Below are 17,579 nucleotides of genomic sequence, written 5' to 3' on the forward strand. Positions count from 1 at the left end.
AATGCAGGTGCTTTATTTAGAAATATGTATCCCAGTAGTAAAAATAGCAAAACAATGTGGTTATGGGAAATCTTGGGGAAGAGGAAAATAAGTATTGTTAGTGAAAGCGTGGTAACGTTTTATTTTAAAAAAAAAATGGATGGTGAATCTAGAAGGTACAAGATTGGCTATCTTCTTCCAAACAGCCTGAAAACTTGTGGGATTCGTTCAAAAAAATTTCTAGAACTTAGTGTTCATAATGCACCTGTTATAGTACACCTAAACTCTAGAGTAGCAAAGGTATTAAAATAGGATATTGAGAATTTGGTGGTTATAGACTGTCCTTCTCATCTTATTAATTTTTTTTTTTTTTTTTTATGAAAATCCCAAACACGAAGGTATAAAAACCTATAGTACTTAGTACCGTGCATGGGTTGAAGGAGAAGTATGGGGGGGGATGCTGGAAACTTTGCTCTAGAGACTAAACATGGGTTTCACCACTTCAAGCCTCCAATAAGCAAAGTGGTGGTATTTCACCGGTTGATGAAAGTCATCTACCACCTGAACATGCTGAAAGGGGAGAATATTTGGTGGAGAGGTGCTAAAAGGAAAGATAGGTTTGATAGGTTTTAAACAATTTCAGCTACTGCATTGTCACTGAAATAAAAAAAAATATATTTTGAAGCATGTACACAAGTATGTGTTGACTGTCTTTGGTTAAATATGTAACTATATTGGTAGAACAGTGCTAAGCTTTTACAACTCTAATTAAAGATGAATTTAGAAGCAGCGAGGAAAGCCATATAAGCACTTTTCAGAGTTACCAAATTGAAAAGCTAACATCACAACAAACGATAAATAGTGAGTACCACTGTCTCATATCTAAATCCAGTTCATGATCCAAAAAAGTTTTGATAAAAAGACATTAATGAACTCCCCAAGGAATAGAACTTCTGAATCATAAACTTCTGATGAAAGCAATTCTAAAATAGCTGATAATTCTAGGCATGTTTTCCTCACTCGTGAGGAAAGTCTGTTCATGTTCCTTTCTTGTGGTTTGCTTGTTTCTTTTATATGTTATGCCATTTATAAATTCAAACATAGCTCTTCAGTCCAGTGTAACTTGTATCCATATACATTACTCTTATATATGTAAAAGAATGCTGTATGCTATGTGCAAATTTATTGTATCAATGGTTTTTAAATCTTTCACTTCCATTTTGGAAGCTGATGAATACCATAGCAGATTAAATCTGAAGGATGATTCTGACTTAGACATTTCTACTGCCAGGGTTGTGAAGAGTCTAAAACAAGAGATCTGTTCTTTTGTTTAGTAAGGAAATATGATTACATGGTTGACAAGAACCTGCCAAAGTTATTATGAAAGAAAATTGATTTTCAGGTCCTTGGTTGGGAATAGAAAAGTGCACAAGGAAGCTTGAAACATAAGGAATTATTCCATGATTAAATTATCCTAGAAATGAAGCAAGTCCTCATAGCAATATGAGTGTGCAAGAATATTCACCCAGGTAAGAAAAACAAAATTGAATTTAGATCTTCTCTTGTGGAAATGTTTGGATATGCTCCTGACAGCCACATCTAGACAAGCAGGGTCATTGTTATAAGCAAAACATTAGCTGCCCATTTCTGAAGAGGGAAATGTCTGTAACAGTATCTTTGTTAAGGAAGTCAAATCAATTGACATCTAACAGAAATTTATAGACAGAAAATCCTAAGTAAGCTAAAGTTTAAAAGCATACAGTACTGCTAAACCATCCCGTGTCTGTGTTTTGTACATGTTATAGGTGAACTTTAATTTGTAGTACAGCGTAGTTTGTATTATTTTGTAGACATCACAAAATCTCCAATTTTATTCCAAAAAAAAGTTTTCCTCCTATTTTGAGATAACCCCCTGCTTTTTTTTTCCAAAGTTAAAAAAAAAAAAAAAAACCGTTTTCTCGTTACAATTGCCTGGTTTGCAGTTCAAAAAGCTAAAAGTCAAAGGGGAGTTGCTTAGAGGTGAACCAGCAGTTCACTTCTAGGTCCACATCACCCTTTAACCATCAGTATGGATTCAGACATAGCAGACTGACCTTAAACCACCTAGTTAAATTGAAGTAAATGTTAGAAATGCCTTTGTCAAGTCGGAACATCTAGTGTCAGTATACTTCGAAACCTGAAAAGCATATGGCACTCCATGGAAATATAACATAATGCAGTATATATGAGGACATTTACTTATATATATATATATATAGAAAATTATTTTAATGTTATGTGCAAATCTTTAATTTAACTTATGCTAATAATTTAACTTATGTAGGGTACCTTTGCTCTTGCAGTGTCCCTGATCCATAATTCATATTATTGATATTTCATTTTATCTCTATTCAAATTCAAATCCATTTTCTTTCTTTACTTAATTTTAATTTTTTATTCATAATTATATATATATATATATATATATACATATGAAACTACAATTACATCAGGACAGAGCTTAGGCCTGAGTGCCACACTTTGTTACTATCACATACTAACTCCTATATACAATTTGCTTGCAGTTTATATAGACAACTTCAGTATATCCAGCGTATTACAGAACATAAGAACAACAGGGAGCCAGTTATGCAATAAGCAACATAGACTTATGGATCTGAAAAAATGGATTTATGATATCAGTACAAAAGACAATATGTTTGCATATCTGCCAAAAACAAAATTTGCTTCAAAACACCTAGCTCACATTGGCTAGTTAAATTTTCCCTGTAAACCAAGTTGGAAGTTTCTAGAAAGATACTAGAAAGAACATAGTTCAACAAAGAACTAGAAAGAACATAGAAAGTTTCTATGTTCTAGAAAGCTGAGTTTTCTAGAACATATGACAGTGACAACTTTAAATAAATTGCAAACCATCATGTAATTTATTCACAACAAAAACATGAGGATCAGACACATTCTGTATACTACACTAGTTAAATCCAAATTGTATTGTGGAGCACCAGTTTATAAATCACTAGATTCAGTCTAGTGAATTATAAATTGGCTATGAAATGATTAGATTCAGTCCATCATAATGTACTTTGCATGGCAACAGGCATGTTTTGCTCCTCACTTGGAAATATTCTTTATAATGAAACCAATGAACTGCCACTAAACTTCAGGTAATGAATGGAACTAAATTATGTTTTTAAGATGTTTTTCAAGTTCCTTGTTTGAGCACTGGATATCTGGTTACACTACTTTGGAACTTTCTTTGCAACAGTCAAGCAAAATTGCAGTTGAATCAAACAACCTTTAGGTATTAGACTCCTAGAACTGATAGAACCCTAATGCACGTACACCAGCACAACAAACACTTCCACCACAGAATATATAACCTTTTGTTACAAATATGGAGTAAAATAATGTTACCCAAGGCTAATTTCCAAGAAATAAGTCATGCACAAATAATAGACAGAAATGGATTAAAATCAGAAACTGCTATAGGTGCAGCTGCTATATTTCCAGAGGTGATAATGTTAAAGACCGGTGTTTACACTTATTTCTTGGAAATAAGTCATGCACAAATAATAGACAGAAATGGATTAAAATCAGAAACTGCTATAGGTGCAGCTGCTATATTTCCAGAGGTGATAATGTTAAAGACCGGTGTTTACACTGTGTCTTGCCAAATTAGTATAAATTATGTGGTGCAAGGAAGCCTGAAGCTTTGTCTGGTGCAGTGAACAAAAAAAAAAAATAATAATAATAATAAATAAATAAAATAAATTTGACTCCCTCCTCAAATAGGTACCTATCCGCTAACCTTTGAATTTTTCAAGCTGTTGGCCTAGCACCAACCCATGGAGACAACTTACTAAGTTATTTTGGGGTTGCTATTTTCCAAATAAGACCTTTCATTTTGCTATGTGAATACAGATGCCTCCCTAATCATGCCGAAGAAGCACTGCTTGGCTCTGATCATTGATTACTCTATCAATCTTGACATCATCTGAAAGTTTTGACATTGTGCCCTATATCCCTTCATTGATGTCATTTAAGGAAATCATAAACAATATTGACCCCAGTACCAATCCTAGGGGAACCCTACAACTTACTTAGCTGACCGGGCTAGCCAGGTGGGTAAAGTGCCTGCCTGGCAACCCAAAGGTTGCAGGTTCGAATCCCACCTCGGGCTTGGATCAGAGTAAAATGCAAAAACTTTGGGAGGTGCATTATGACCACAGAAGCCGATGTGCCAACAACTAACAAAAAAAAAAAACTTAGCCCAATCTGAAAAATATCCATTAATCACAACCCTCTTGCCTCCTGTTCTGCAGCCACCCTGTAATCCATCTTAGAATCTTGACTGTGGTCCAACATATTTCAGCTTATATAACTTCTAATGAGAGACCAAGTCAAATGCCTTACTAAAATCAAAATAAACTGTCAATATAATGAGTAACTGTGTCAAAATAGCTAAGTTAGTTAAGCATGATTTTCTCTACTCACTTTGATCACTTCCTTGATTTCCCTACCACTTTAGTCAGACTGACCAGCTTGTAGTTACCCACTTCAATCTTAGAACTGCCTTTATGTATTGGAAATACATTGTGATTCTTCAGTCCAAGACTATCTTCCCCCGAGTCTTCTTATCCCCTCATAATTAATGCTAATGGTTTAGTGCACTCTCTTGCATCCTCCCTAAAATTACTGGCCCACTCTATTTCTCTACACAATTGCTCATTATACTCATCAGATTCATTAGGCCTATAACACACACCTACTCTCAATTTTCCTTTCCCAGTGCTTATGTCACACCAAACAGACTCAACATTGCATTGTCCACCAACATCAATTGGATGCACTTTCTTAGATTTTGTGTTTCTTAACCAACAGCATAACCCCTCCTCACTTCCTGTCCTGTTTATCTTTTCTGTACACATTGTACTCCCAAACTCCAATTCTGCACTCGAGGGCACTGTAATTGCAGAAGTGAACAGTCGGTGGATTTTTGGCTGCTGTAAAGAGATAAGTATTTTTAATTTTTACCGTATTCTTCGATAATTAACATACTACATTGTGTTTTACAGAGATATTAAATAGGTTTAGTAGTGTTCGTTAGCTTCTTATTTGAAATTTAACTAACGATTTTTAGAAGTTACGACTCCCAGTATTGCCACAAATAATGTTGAACTAGCCGCCATATTGTAGTCGATAAGAAATAGCATAACATATATATATATATCTCAAACTGATAGTGTAAGGTATAAAGTAAAATTAGCATAGCATGAAGCACTAGATTAGAAATCTGTTGGCTTATTATCAATTAATCAAGAATATTATTAATCTTATTAAATTTCATTGTTAATTAAATTGTATTTAAACAGAAATCATGACCCAGACTAGAGCTGTGAAGCAAAGGTCACAGAGTAGTGAGAGTGCTGTGACTCGGGGGAGAAACGAAGCGGGCAATTCTCCAACGCATCACAGTTTCAAAAAATGTGAAATGTTTGCCGACATTTCTAAAACTATCTAGCCAAGGAGGATGCCTTTGTGTGCTAGGTGTCTAGAGTGTCAAGAAATTAGGCACCAACTCAGTGTTCTGATGGGCGTATATGAGAGCTTGAGATATAGGGTAAATCCCCTCAAAGAAATTAATGAGGGCCCATCAAGCTCTCAGCTGCCCAGCTCAATGGTAGAGCTCACTCCTGCGCATCAGGCAACACAAGCAATCTACAAAGCAGAATGTGCTGGTACCAAAGAACTAGTGATTGTTTGTGACTCTATTGTCAAGGAAATGGGGAATATACTATGCAAGAAGGATAGGTGGAACAGTACCAGGATATGTCTGCCAGGGACAAAAGTTAATGATATAGAGCAGATATCATCTTTTAAGGATACAAAAGATGATATTGTTGTACACGTTGGAACTAATGACCTTAAGAGTAAGAGATCTGCAGATTTCCTTAACAAGTACAGGTCAATGTTGAAAAAAAAAGTCACAAGTTAGGATTGAATGTGAAAGTGTCTGCAATTCTGCCCAGACATGATAGGATGAAGTATATGATGAGAGCCTTGTCAATCAATTCGGCTCTGGAGAGATTGTGCAAGGCTCAAGAGATAGAATTTTTTTTTCAGCCTTGTCTGTGCTTGTTGACAGGAGAGACTGCTTCTAAAGGGATCGGGTACACTTAAATAGAAAGGGTGCAAGAATATTTGCTGATGCTAATCGAGGCAGTGTTAGGTGGGTCGAAAAATTGCTAGCTTGCGGGGGGGGGGGGGATACACAGACTAAAAGGTTAACAGTGGCCGCAGGCAGAGGCAAAAGCGATTCTTGCACTGCTTCTATTGGGCACCTCCGTAGCCAGGTGGGAAGGAGCAGCAGTGCGTAGCACATGCTTCTTGATTAGACCGGGGTTCGAGCCCACCACCAAATACGGAGGATGCAGAAAGGTCAGAGAATGACCACCGCATATTCCTGGAGCAATATGGCCTTGGTTGCTAATGCTCCTAAAAACCAAATAACAACAACTGCTTCTATTGAAATGCAATTGAGAAACAGCCTGTAAAGCAAGGCAGTGGAGATTTCCAGGACTGTTGTGTGTCATACTGGAACAAATAAATAAATGGGCTGTGTTAGGGTAATTAAGAGTAGAAACAGGTGCATGTATACTTGTATGTACACCAATGCAAGGAGTATAGTTGATAAATTTTATGAGCTTGAAGTGCTAGTCAAGATCTCAAAGGCAGATATTGTTGGTATATCAGAAACGTGGTGTCGCACAGACATAATCAGTGCAGAATTGGAGTTTGGAGAATACAATGTGAACAGAAAGGATGGGCAGGAACGGAGGAGGAGTTATGCTGTTGGTTAAGAAATACATAAAACCTAAGGAAGTGCATCCAATTGATGTTGGTGGACAATGCAATGTTGAGTCTGTTTGGTGTTGACATAAGCAATTTTCAGGTGGTAGATGACTTTCATCAACCGGTGAAATACCACCACTTTGCTTATTGGAGGCTTGAAGTGGTGAAACCCATGTTTAGTCTCTAGAGCAAAGTTTCCGGCATCCCCCTCCCCCCATACTTCTCCTTCAACCCATGCACGGTACTAAGTACTATAGGTTTTGATACCTTTCGTGTTTGGGGTTTTCATAAAAAAAAAAAAAAAAAAAAAAAAATTGGAAAGGAAAAATGAGAGTAAGTGTATGTTATAGGCCTAAGGAATCTGATGAGTATAATAAGCAATTGTGCACAGAAATAGAATGGGCCAGTAAATCAGAATGTCTTTTAATGGGAGATTTTAACTTTCCAAATATTGACTGGAACTTGTTGGTCACTCGTACACTGGCAAGACTTTTTTGGATTTATTGGATGACTGTTTTCTACGGCAGCATGTTCAAGAGCAACCAGAGGGAGTAATACTCTTAATCTGTTTATCAGCAGTGATTATTCATGCATTAAGAATTTGAAGATAAAGGAATCACTGGGTGACAGTGATCACATGTGCTGATGTTGGAATTACTTAATGATATAACTACCATCAAGGCTAAAGGAAAGGGCTTTTGCTTTCGTAAAGGTGACTACAGGGGTCTCAGACAGTTTTTAAATTCTGTACAGTGGGATCAACTGACGATATTACCAATGTTGAAATCTAAATGGGAAGCCTTCAAGGACTTAATTTTGGAGGCTACTAGGCTTTTCATTCCAACTAAGAAATATTGTTCAAGGTTTAGGCCTAAATGGAGGTCAGATGAAATAATGAGGCTTGTGGCAGAGAAGAAAAATGTATGGGAAATGTATCAGGTGACACAGAAGCCTATGGCAGATATAAACTATTCTTAATCAAATCACAAAGGAGGTTAGGCAGGAGAAGGCAGATTGCGAGAAATCTTTGGCAAAGGATGCAAAAAAAAAAAAAAAAAAAACAGCAAAGAGTTCTTTACTTATGTAAACTCTAGAAGGAAAGGGATGAATCAGATTGGACCACTTAACATAGATGGGTTGACTATTGATGATCGTGCTAAGGTAACTGATAAACTGAATGAGTATTTTGCATCTACATTCACACATGAGGAGTTATTCAATGAGGGTAGTGCCAGACATTTATCAAACTCTAACAGGGAGCTAAGTAATTTTGTAATAACTAAGAGCAAAGTGGAGGAGAAATTATTGAAATTAAACATAAAAAAGGTGCCCGGGGTTGGATGCAATCTATCCAGTTATATTAAAGGAAGTAAGCAAACCCTTAGCCATAATTATGAGAGCTTCTTTGGACTCAGAGGAGGTCCCCATGGACTGGAGGTGTGCAAATGTCACCAATTCACAAAGTGGGTTCAAAAGGTGACACAACTAACTATAGACCTGTTAGTTTAAATTCCAGGGAAAATAATGGAATTACTGGTTAAAGAAGCATTGCAGGATCTAGACAGGACTGCAGTAATAGTTAAGACACAGCATTGGTTTGTTAAAGGGGGGCCCCTTGTCTAACCAATTTTATTGGATACTATGATGTGGTCACAAAGGAACTGAATGCCAACAATTATTTTGATATCATATACTTGGATTTCAGGAAAGCTTTTGATACTGTTGCACATAGAAGACTGCTATACAAATTGGAGAGGTATGCCATTAATGATAAGTTGCTACAGTAAATATAGGTATGGTTGTGTGGGAGACGACACAGAGTGGTAATCGAGAACATTGCTCTTCGTGGACAAATGTTATTAGTGGAGTTCCCCAGGGTTCGATGTTGGCCCCATTGTTGATTTGTCTATTTATTAGTGATATTGATGAAGGTATATCAGGTTTAATGTCCAAGTTTGCAGATGATACAAAGGTTGGCAGGGTTGTTAACGACAGTAAAAACAGTATGCTACTCCAACTGGGTCTAGATAAGTTGGGCAGATGGCCTGAGAAGTGGCAACTGAAGTTTAACATTGACAAATGAAAAATACTGCATATCGGTAGCAATAACCGAAGAAAAACATACCAACTGTTTGGTACTACACTCAGGGAAGTGGAAAGCGAAAAAGACCTGGGGGTAATTGTCTAGTCAAATATGAAGTTCGCTGAGGAGTGCAGGCAGGCTGCCAGGGCAGGTCATGGAGTCTTATCAATGATATATAGGAATTTTGGTAGCAGGGACTGAGAGGTAATTATCCCATTATACAAGGCAATGGTCAGGCCACACCTAGAGTACTGTGTATAGTTCTGGAGGCGTCATTTTTGGAAGGATGTAGAGTTGCTAGAACGAGTGTACAAAGAAGGGCAACAAGACTGGTGGTGGCAACAAATGGGTGCTCTTACCATGAAAGGCCTAAGTTCTGCAAATTGCAGTGCCTGGAGAGTAGGCACCTGCGAGGTGATTTGATTGAGGTGTATAAGGCCTTGAATGGGTTGAGCAAACTGAATGCTGATGGGAAGCTGAATGCCTCTACTAATGCTAATAATAGCTAAGTTACTTAAACATGATTTTCTTTTTATAAAACCATCTTTCCTTCAGAATTCCATTTCTAAATAATCCTTTACTGTGCACTTTGATCACTTCCTTGATTTCCCTGCCACTTTAGTCAGACCAGCTTGTAGTTACCCACTTCAATCTTAGAACTGCCTTTATGTATTGAAAATACATTGTCATTCTTCAGTCCAAGGCCATCTCCCCTGAGTCTTCTTATCCCCTCATAATTAATGTTACTGGTTCAATGCATTCTCTTGCATCCTCCCTAAAATTACTGGTATGTGCCGTCAACTCCAGGAATCCTGCTCACTTTTGGCTCCGAAGTTTTTCTAATAAGTAAGCTTTCAAAATTTCAGTATTGCTAATTTTGTGCTTCCCAGCCTCACTTTCACAGTTATCCTCACCATGAAGAATTTTTCATCTGTAAATATCAAAGCAAAATACCTATTAAATTAGCATTAGCATAAATTCATCTGCAACATCAACTAGGTTACCTTAGACTTTCTCCCGCCCATTACACAAGCTCTGATCTGATTTATTCTTTTCTCATTTGTATTCACATATGTGAAAAATTCCTTGTCTGGATTCTTTGCTGTCTTAGCCAGTAATTTCTCATAATCTTCTTTTACCAGAGTAACCTTTTCTGTTGTGCTGTTACATATCAACTCGTAGATGTTATGTGCTTCAGTACTTTTTATCAATCTGTAACTTTCCCGCTGTTTTCTGTTCTATTAACCTGGCCAGCTCATTATTTATACATATTGGCATTCCTTCTGTATTTTCTTAATAGTATATATGCAATCATGGTTTCTGTGATTATAGCTCTAAAGGTATGCCAAAATGCTGATGTAAATTAGAAGCAGACTGTACCCAAACATAAAACATCAGAAAGGAATGTTATATTCTGATTTGTTGAGCATGCTACAAGCACTACTAGACACAAACTCTTATAACCATCCAGTTCTTCAACAAATCTGTCAGGTAGTAATACACCTCACAGATGGAAAGTAGGTATGTATAGTTTTCTAGATTCCAGGCCATGCAAGAATGAATGGAAATCAAAAAGCAGTTCATTTGTCAAAAGCAATCGCATTTCTATCTGAACAGTAATTTTTGACTGCTCCAACAAACTTTCAGATAATTTTTTAACAATAAATAAATAATACAAATAAAATAACTTCAATTAAAATGTACAATACAATATTATTATAAATTGTTTAAAATATACTGAATTAAAATATTTAAAAATATAATGAAGTAAAATCTGAAACATAGGAACTTTCAGCAATTGTATGTTGCCTTTATCAACTGTAACATTTGCAAGGAAACAGTGAGAATAAGTATGTAGGGGGGGAGGGATTGGAAGAAAAGGAAAGAGTAATTCCTGACTGTCTCATAATCTCTAGTCACTCATGACCCACTCAAACTACAGATTCAGAAATGGGATGTATTTGCATACTATTTCTGTTCAAAGTGTGGCTAGTACTTTCATACACAGTATCAACCTGCATACTGTGTATGCAGGTGGATTCCGACCAGCGACTGATCTATCTCATGAACTATCAGAAATCTGAACATCATTTAGCCAGAGGTCATGTTCCTCCTGCCAGTAGTGCATGGCTACTTCTGATTGGTTAAAATCAGCATTCTCAGTGAACGTAACATGGTCTTTCAAGCAGTCCTCCAAATGATGGATGGCTTCACCAATAAGCTTGCATTATGGTCTGTACATGGTATTCTGTAAACCACATACTTCCTTGCATAACTGATATAAGGGATTTTTTAAAGGGGATACACATTTTGTAGTTTCTTACCAATACCTTGCACAATGTTGATATTGTAACTGCACAAAACCCTAGTGTTGCCCTGAGATACCTCTGGGTAGAAAGCAATGCAGACTAGACTGGAAACACAGTTCGAACTGTGCTTTCAGTATAAAGATTAATGGAGGGTCAGTGCTCTAATAATCCTTAAGCATGCCATGAATTTTGTATAATTTTCATAAGTTGATGATTATGCATTAGCATTAGCATTAGTAGAGGCATTTGATGCAAGAAAGCAAGCTTATGCAGCATCAGCCAAAAAAAAAAAAAAAACCCACTTCCACTTCACCCCTCCGTTCGTTCAAAATACCTGTCCAGCTGAGCCTTAAACTTATTTAGGCTATCAACCTCCACCACAAGGGATGGCAGTCTGTTCCACCAACCAACCACCCGCTGGCCAAAGGCAAATTTCCGCGCGTCTATCCTACATCTATCTTTCCTCAATTTGAATTTATGCCCTCTCAGGTGATTTTTCTGAGCTAGAGGAAGAATCCCATCAGCATTGAGCATGCTTAACCCATTCAAGGCTTTATACACCTCTATCAGATCACCTCGCTGGTGCCTAGTCTCCAGACACTGTAATTTGCAAAACTTAAGCCTTTCTTCGTAAGAGCACCCCTTTGTTCCATTCACTAATCTTGTTGCCCTTCTCTGTACTCGTTCCAGCAGCTCTACATCCTTTTTGAAATGAGGCCTCCAGACCTGTATACAGTACTCTAGGTGTGGCCTGACCATTGCCTTATACAATGGAATAATCACCTCCTTATCCCTGCTGGAAAAATTCCTGTATATCATTGACAATACTCCATGAGCTACTCTTGCAGCCTGTCTGCACTGCTCAGAGAACTTCATATCTGCCTGCACAATCACCCCCAAGTCCCTTTCATTCTCTACCACTGTCAGTGTAGTACCACAGAGTTGATACGTTGCTCTGGGGTTGCTGTTTCCCATGTGTAGTACTTTACATTTGTCAATGTTAAACTTCATTTGCCACCTCTCAGCCCATCTGCTCAACCTTTCCAGATCCTGTTGCAGCAGCATAGTGTCAGTAGTGTCCTTGACAACCCTGCCAACCTTTGTATCATCTGCAAACTTGGACATTAAGCTTGATATACCATCATCAATATCATTTATAAATACAGAAAACAATAATGGACCCAACACTGAGCCCTGAGGGACTCCACTAATAACATTAGTCCACGATGAGCAGTGTCCATTGATTACCACTCTGTCTTCTCCCCCTCAACCACCCCTTTATCCATAGCAGCAATTTGCCTCCAATGTCACACTGCTCCAATTTGTGTAGCAGTCTTCCATGTGCAACAGTATCAAAAGCCTTTCTAAGATCCAAGTACAAAGGGTACTAGGAAAGTTTTGCAATATGACGCAACAATGAATCACAGGAAGCTGCTTGTTGCTGCATGTTGAGACATGTTCATACGTGCATAGTAGCCGCCGCGCCAAGTCGATGGGCTCAGTTATTCATTAGTAGTGAGAGTGTAAAGTGCTTGCGATGGCATCGTGGTCACGAAATGAGATAAGGACAGTTTTGCGGTATACTTTCGTGCGTGGTTTAACCATAGACCAGTGCTTAGAAGAAATGACTCTTGCACTAGATGATGATTGTCCACATCGTACACGATATTCAGGTGGTATAGAGAATTCCAAAGGGGAAATTTCACTCTGGAGGATTCTGAGAGGCCGGGAAGGCCACGAACGTCAGTTACGGAGGAAAACGTTACTGCTGTGAGGAAAATGCTTGACGAAAACAGGCTAGTGACCTACCAACAGATAGAGGATACTTTGGGCCTAAATGCACCAGCAATTCGTTCGATTCTGCAAGATCATTTGCACGTGAAGAAACTTTGTTCTCTCTGGGTGCTGCATCAACTGACTGAAGAGCAGATGACACGACGTGTGACTTGGTGCCGGGAGATGTTAAAAAAGTTTGATAAGGGACAATCTCGGTATGTGAACAACATCGTGACAGGTGACGAGACTTGGCTGTACTATTACGATCTGCCGACCAAGGCTCAAAACAAAGTTTGGGTCTTTGATGATGACGATACACCAGTAATTGTCAGAAAATCCCGATCTGTAAAGAAGAAAATGATAGCTGTATTTTTCAAATCGAGTGGAATTGTGGAACGTGTCGTTTTGGACACGCAGAAGACAGTCACAGCTAAGTGGTATACTGAAAAATGCCTGCCTAAAGTCATTGGATCTATGAAGAACCTGCGACCAAAGTCAAGAATGGACACCTGGTACCTCCATCACGATAATGCTCCAGCTGACCGCGCCAAAGCCTGCACCGAATATTTGACCACGACAGGACTGAAACTTCTCGAGCACCCTCCCTACAGTTCAGACCTTGCTCCCTGCGACTTTGCACTGTTCCCGCATGTGAAAATGAAGCTAAAAGGGAGGCGGTTTTCCAGTGATGAGGACCTTCTACAGGCTTGGGACAACGAGTGTGCTTTACTCCCTAGTGAAACTTGGCAGAACTGGTTTAAAGATTGGTTTCGGAGGATGGAGAGGTGTATTGAATGTAGAGGAAATTACTTTGAAAAAATTAAATAAACAAAGCTGTATTGCAAAACTTTCCTAGTACCCTTTGTATATAATATCAAAGTTATTCCCTGCATCCAGTTCTTTTGTGACTTCATCATAGTATCCAATCAAGTTGGTCAGGCAAGACTTCCCCTTAACAAAACCATGCTGTCTGAGCTATAGCTGAAGTCTTGTCTAAATGATCCTGCAGTGCTTCTTTAACCAGTGCCTCCATTAATTTTCCTGGAACAGAATTTAAGCTCACAGGTCTATAATTACTTGTGTCAGCCTTTGATCCTCCTTTGTGAATTGGGGTCACATTTGCACATTTCCATTCTATGGGTACCTCCCCTGAGTCCAAGGAAGCTCTCATAATTATGGCTAAGGGTTTGCTTACTTCCTTTGCTGCCTCCTTTAATATAACTGGATAGATCCCATCCACCCCGGGTGCCTTTCTTGTGTTTATCTTCAACAGTTTCTCCTCCACTTTACTCCCAGTTATTTCAAGATTCTGTAGCTTACTGCTAGAGTTGAATACACCTCTGGCATTCCCCTTGCTGAATAACTCCTCATGTGTGAATGTCGATGCAAAATATTCATTTAGTTTGTTAGCTACCTGAGCAGGATCATCAACAGTTGACCCATCAATATCAAGTGGACCAATCTGATTCATCCCCTTCCTTCTAGAGTTTACATAAGTAAAGAACTCTTTGCTGTTTTTCTTTGCATCCCTTGCCAAGGATTTCTCGTAATCTGCCTTCGCCTGCCTAACCTCCTTTGTAACTTGGTTGCATATCAACTTGTATCTATCATAGGCTTCTGTGTCATGTGTTAATTTGTAAGTATCCCATGCATTTTTCTTCTCTGCCATATGCCTCATTAGTTCATCTGACATCCATTTTGGCCTAAACCTTGAACAATATTTCTTAGTTGGTATGTAAAGCCTAGTAGCTTCCAAGATAAGTTCTTTGAATGCTTCCCATTTTGAATTTGCTGTTGGTAACATCATCAGTTGGTCCCACTGTATAGAATTTAAATACTGTCTCAGTCCATCGTAGTCGCCTTTACGGAAGCAATAACCCTTCCCTTTACCCCTAATGGTAGTTACCTCTTTCAGTAACTCCCACTTCAGCACACTGTGATCACTGCCACCTAGTGGTTCATTTATCTGCAGATTCTTAATGCATGAAGAATCACTGCTGATAATCAAATCAAGAGTATTACTCCCTCTAGTTGCCTCCCAAACATGCTGATGTAGAAAACAATCATCCAATAAATCCACAAAAGCCCTGCTAGTGTGTGAGTAACCAGCCCCCAAATTCCAGTCAATATCTGGGAAATTAAAATCTCCCATTATAAGACTCTCTGATTTACTGGCCCACTCTATTTCCCTGTACAGTTCCTTATTATACTCATCAGAGTCATTAGGCCTATAGCACACTCCTCTCAATTTTGATCTCCTAATGCTTATGTCACACCAAACTGACTCAACACTGCACTGTCCAGCGATGTCAACTGGCTTCACTTCCTTGGTTTTTATGTGTTTCTTAACTAATAGCATAACCCCTCCCCCCTTCCTATCCTGTCTATCCTTTCTGTAGACGTACTCCCCAAATTGCAGTTCTGCATCCCTTATATCTGTGTGACACCACGTCTCTGTTATCCCAACAATATCTGCCTTTGATGTTTTGAGCAATACCTCAAATTCATCAAATTTATTTACTAAACTCCTAGCATTGGTGTACACGCAAGTATACCTGCACCTGTTAAAAACACAATGAATGCCCATGCTTTCACATGCGCATTCATTGTGTTTTTAATGTTTCATAGGTTATATAATTTGATTAATGTCTTGACAAGAAATGATGATATTTTTGTAAACATGTAACTTTCTTAACTTCTGTTTGAATATACATGTGTAAATTCTTAACTGCTAGTTACACAGTCATCATAATCATTTGTTACAATAACAAAATATTCTGTAAAATATACAGGGTGTCTCAAAAATACATGGCATAACTTCAGGAATGAGTTCCTCATATGTAGACAATAAAAATATTTTATATCAACGTAGTTCCAGAAATGCTTCGTTTCCGAGTTTTGAAGGTCTGTCTATGACACTTAACTGTTCACGTCACCTTATAGTAATTGTTCAAGAAGTCCACTGTTTCCACATCAGCTACCGGAGTCAAATACACCAATGACTTTAAATGGCCCCAGAAGAAGAAATCTAGTGGGTTTAAATCAGGTGAGCATAGAGGCCAGGCAGTTGGTCCACCCCTCTACTTCAGGAGTCATATATCTTGGTCATCCTCTGTCTGCAGCACGAGGTGTAAAGGCCCCATGTTCACAAAGGTGGTGATGGATACCTTCAAATGTTTTCCTGTCTGGACATCTTCGTTCTGGGAACCTTTCATGGTACAAATGACGAGCCTCCAGAGCATTGCTGTCTGCCAAAGTACGTAAAATGCATATCCACTTGCCCCTCATTTGAGTACGTGGTCGGATGGAAAACCACCAGATTTTATCAGTACCTTGTGATGAAGGAAATCACCTGCGGGAGATAAGACATTCTGGTTAATAACTCAGGAACCAAGCATTTCCGGAACTATGTTTATATAAAATATTTTTATTGTCTACATATGAGGAACCGTTCCATAAGTTATGCTGTGTATTTTTCAGACACCCTGTATAAATATAACATACTGATAATCCTAATAATACACCTAATGATACAAAAATATTAACTAATTAACCAAACATACTCTTATTTTCAATGCCTTTAGCGCAAAGTTGATTTATAAATTTTATGCACATATATATTTTTTGTTGTTAATTTTTTTTTTAAATACTACAGGGAACATTTAGGACTAATAAAAGATGGACCAACTATTGATGTCACAGATCCTGTTTCTGATTTATTCTATAAAGAAACATGGATCAGAACTGCAGCCTTAAATACAAGTATATTTGAAAAGGTAACTTCATTTTCTCTTTAGTGTGTAATGCAGTGGTATATTATATTACAATCATGTAACATTAGAATTCATTACACTGGTTTTGGTAGCTAAGTTTTTAAATTAATTTTGCATTAATTTTGAATTTATTAATTCAAAATTAATTCATGAATTTGAATTAATTTTGTTGCAGGAATTGTATAGAATGGAGAGGGTGCAATAGCTGGTTTTCACACAATATTAGAAAATGAGCATAATTTACTGAATGCTTGTGAAACGGGAGGATGGGTTATGAGTAATTTATTACGAGAACCTGTTATAATAGGTTCATGCATGTTAATTTCCATCTGTGTGCATTTGGGTCAATTTGTATTTTATTATCTTTGTTTTACTTTGTTATACAGCATCAACCAGGAGGGGAGGAAAAATCTTCCTTCCACATATCTACCCTTGTGTGTGTGCGTGTGGCAGAAATTTTGGGATCAAAACTGAGGATGAATTTTGTTAGCTGATGGTACAAAAATATCTGTATTTAGAAAGAGGAAAAAATGTTTTTGACATGTTATAGTTTGCAGATTTCCTTTAAAAAAATTGTCCTTTATGTATCTTTAATTAGATTAATGAAAGTAGTGGGATTTGAACACAAAGCTGCATGATGGTAGGTATTCATTGATTCTGCTGAAGTTTAGGCAGCTTTATCCCATAATGAAAATATGGCCTTCAATATATGTAGCCTATCTTGTTACAGTGAAGAAACTTTTGAGAGTATGCCCCAAATATTGAATTCAGCTAAATATAAGGACTATCACTGGCAATTATGTAATG

At 37.8% G+C, this 17,579-nt stretch overlaps 1 protein-coding gene across 6 annotated transcripts in view; it reads left to right on the forward strand.

The window, feature by feature from the left end:
• Window positions 1-17,579, forward strand: part of LOC150076347 (phospholipase D1-like) — a 496,427-nt gene that overhangs the window by 440,423 nt on the left and 38,425 nt on the right. For all 6 annotated transcript variants that reach the window (XM_090387709.1, XM_090387710.1, XM_090387707.1 and 3 more), the window contains one exon: window positions 16,655-16,775. In XM_090387709.1, coding sequence (XP_090243835.1) covers window positions 16,655-16,775 — 121 coding nt within the window. The remainder of the gene's footprint in view (window positions 1-16,654; window positions 16,776-17,579) is intronic.

Source organism: Mastigoproctus giganteus, chromosome 13 (genome assembly GCF_048544385.1).
Source record: "Mastigoproctus giganteus isolate SK-2022 chromosome 13, ASM4854438v1, whole genome shotgun sequence".
NCBI classification, from domain to species: domain Eukaryota; kingdom Metazoa; phylum Arthropoda; class Arachnida; order Uropygi; family Thelyphonidae; genus Mastigoproctus; species Mastigoproctus giganteus.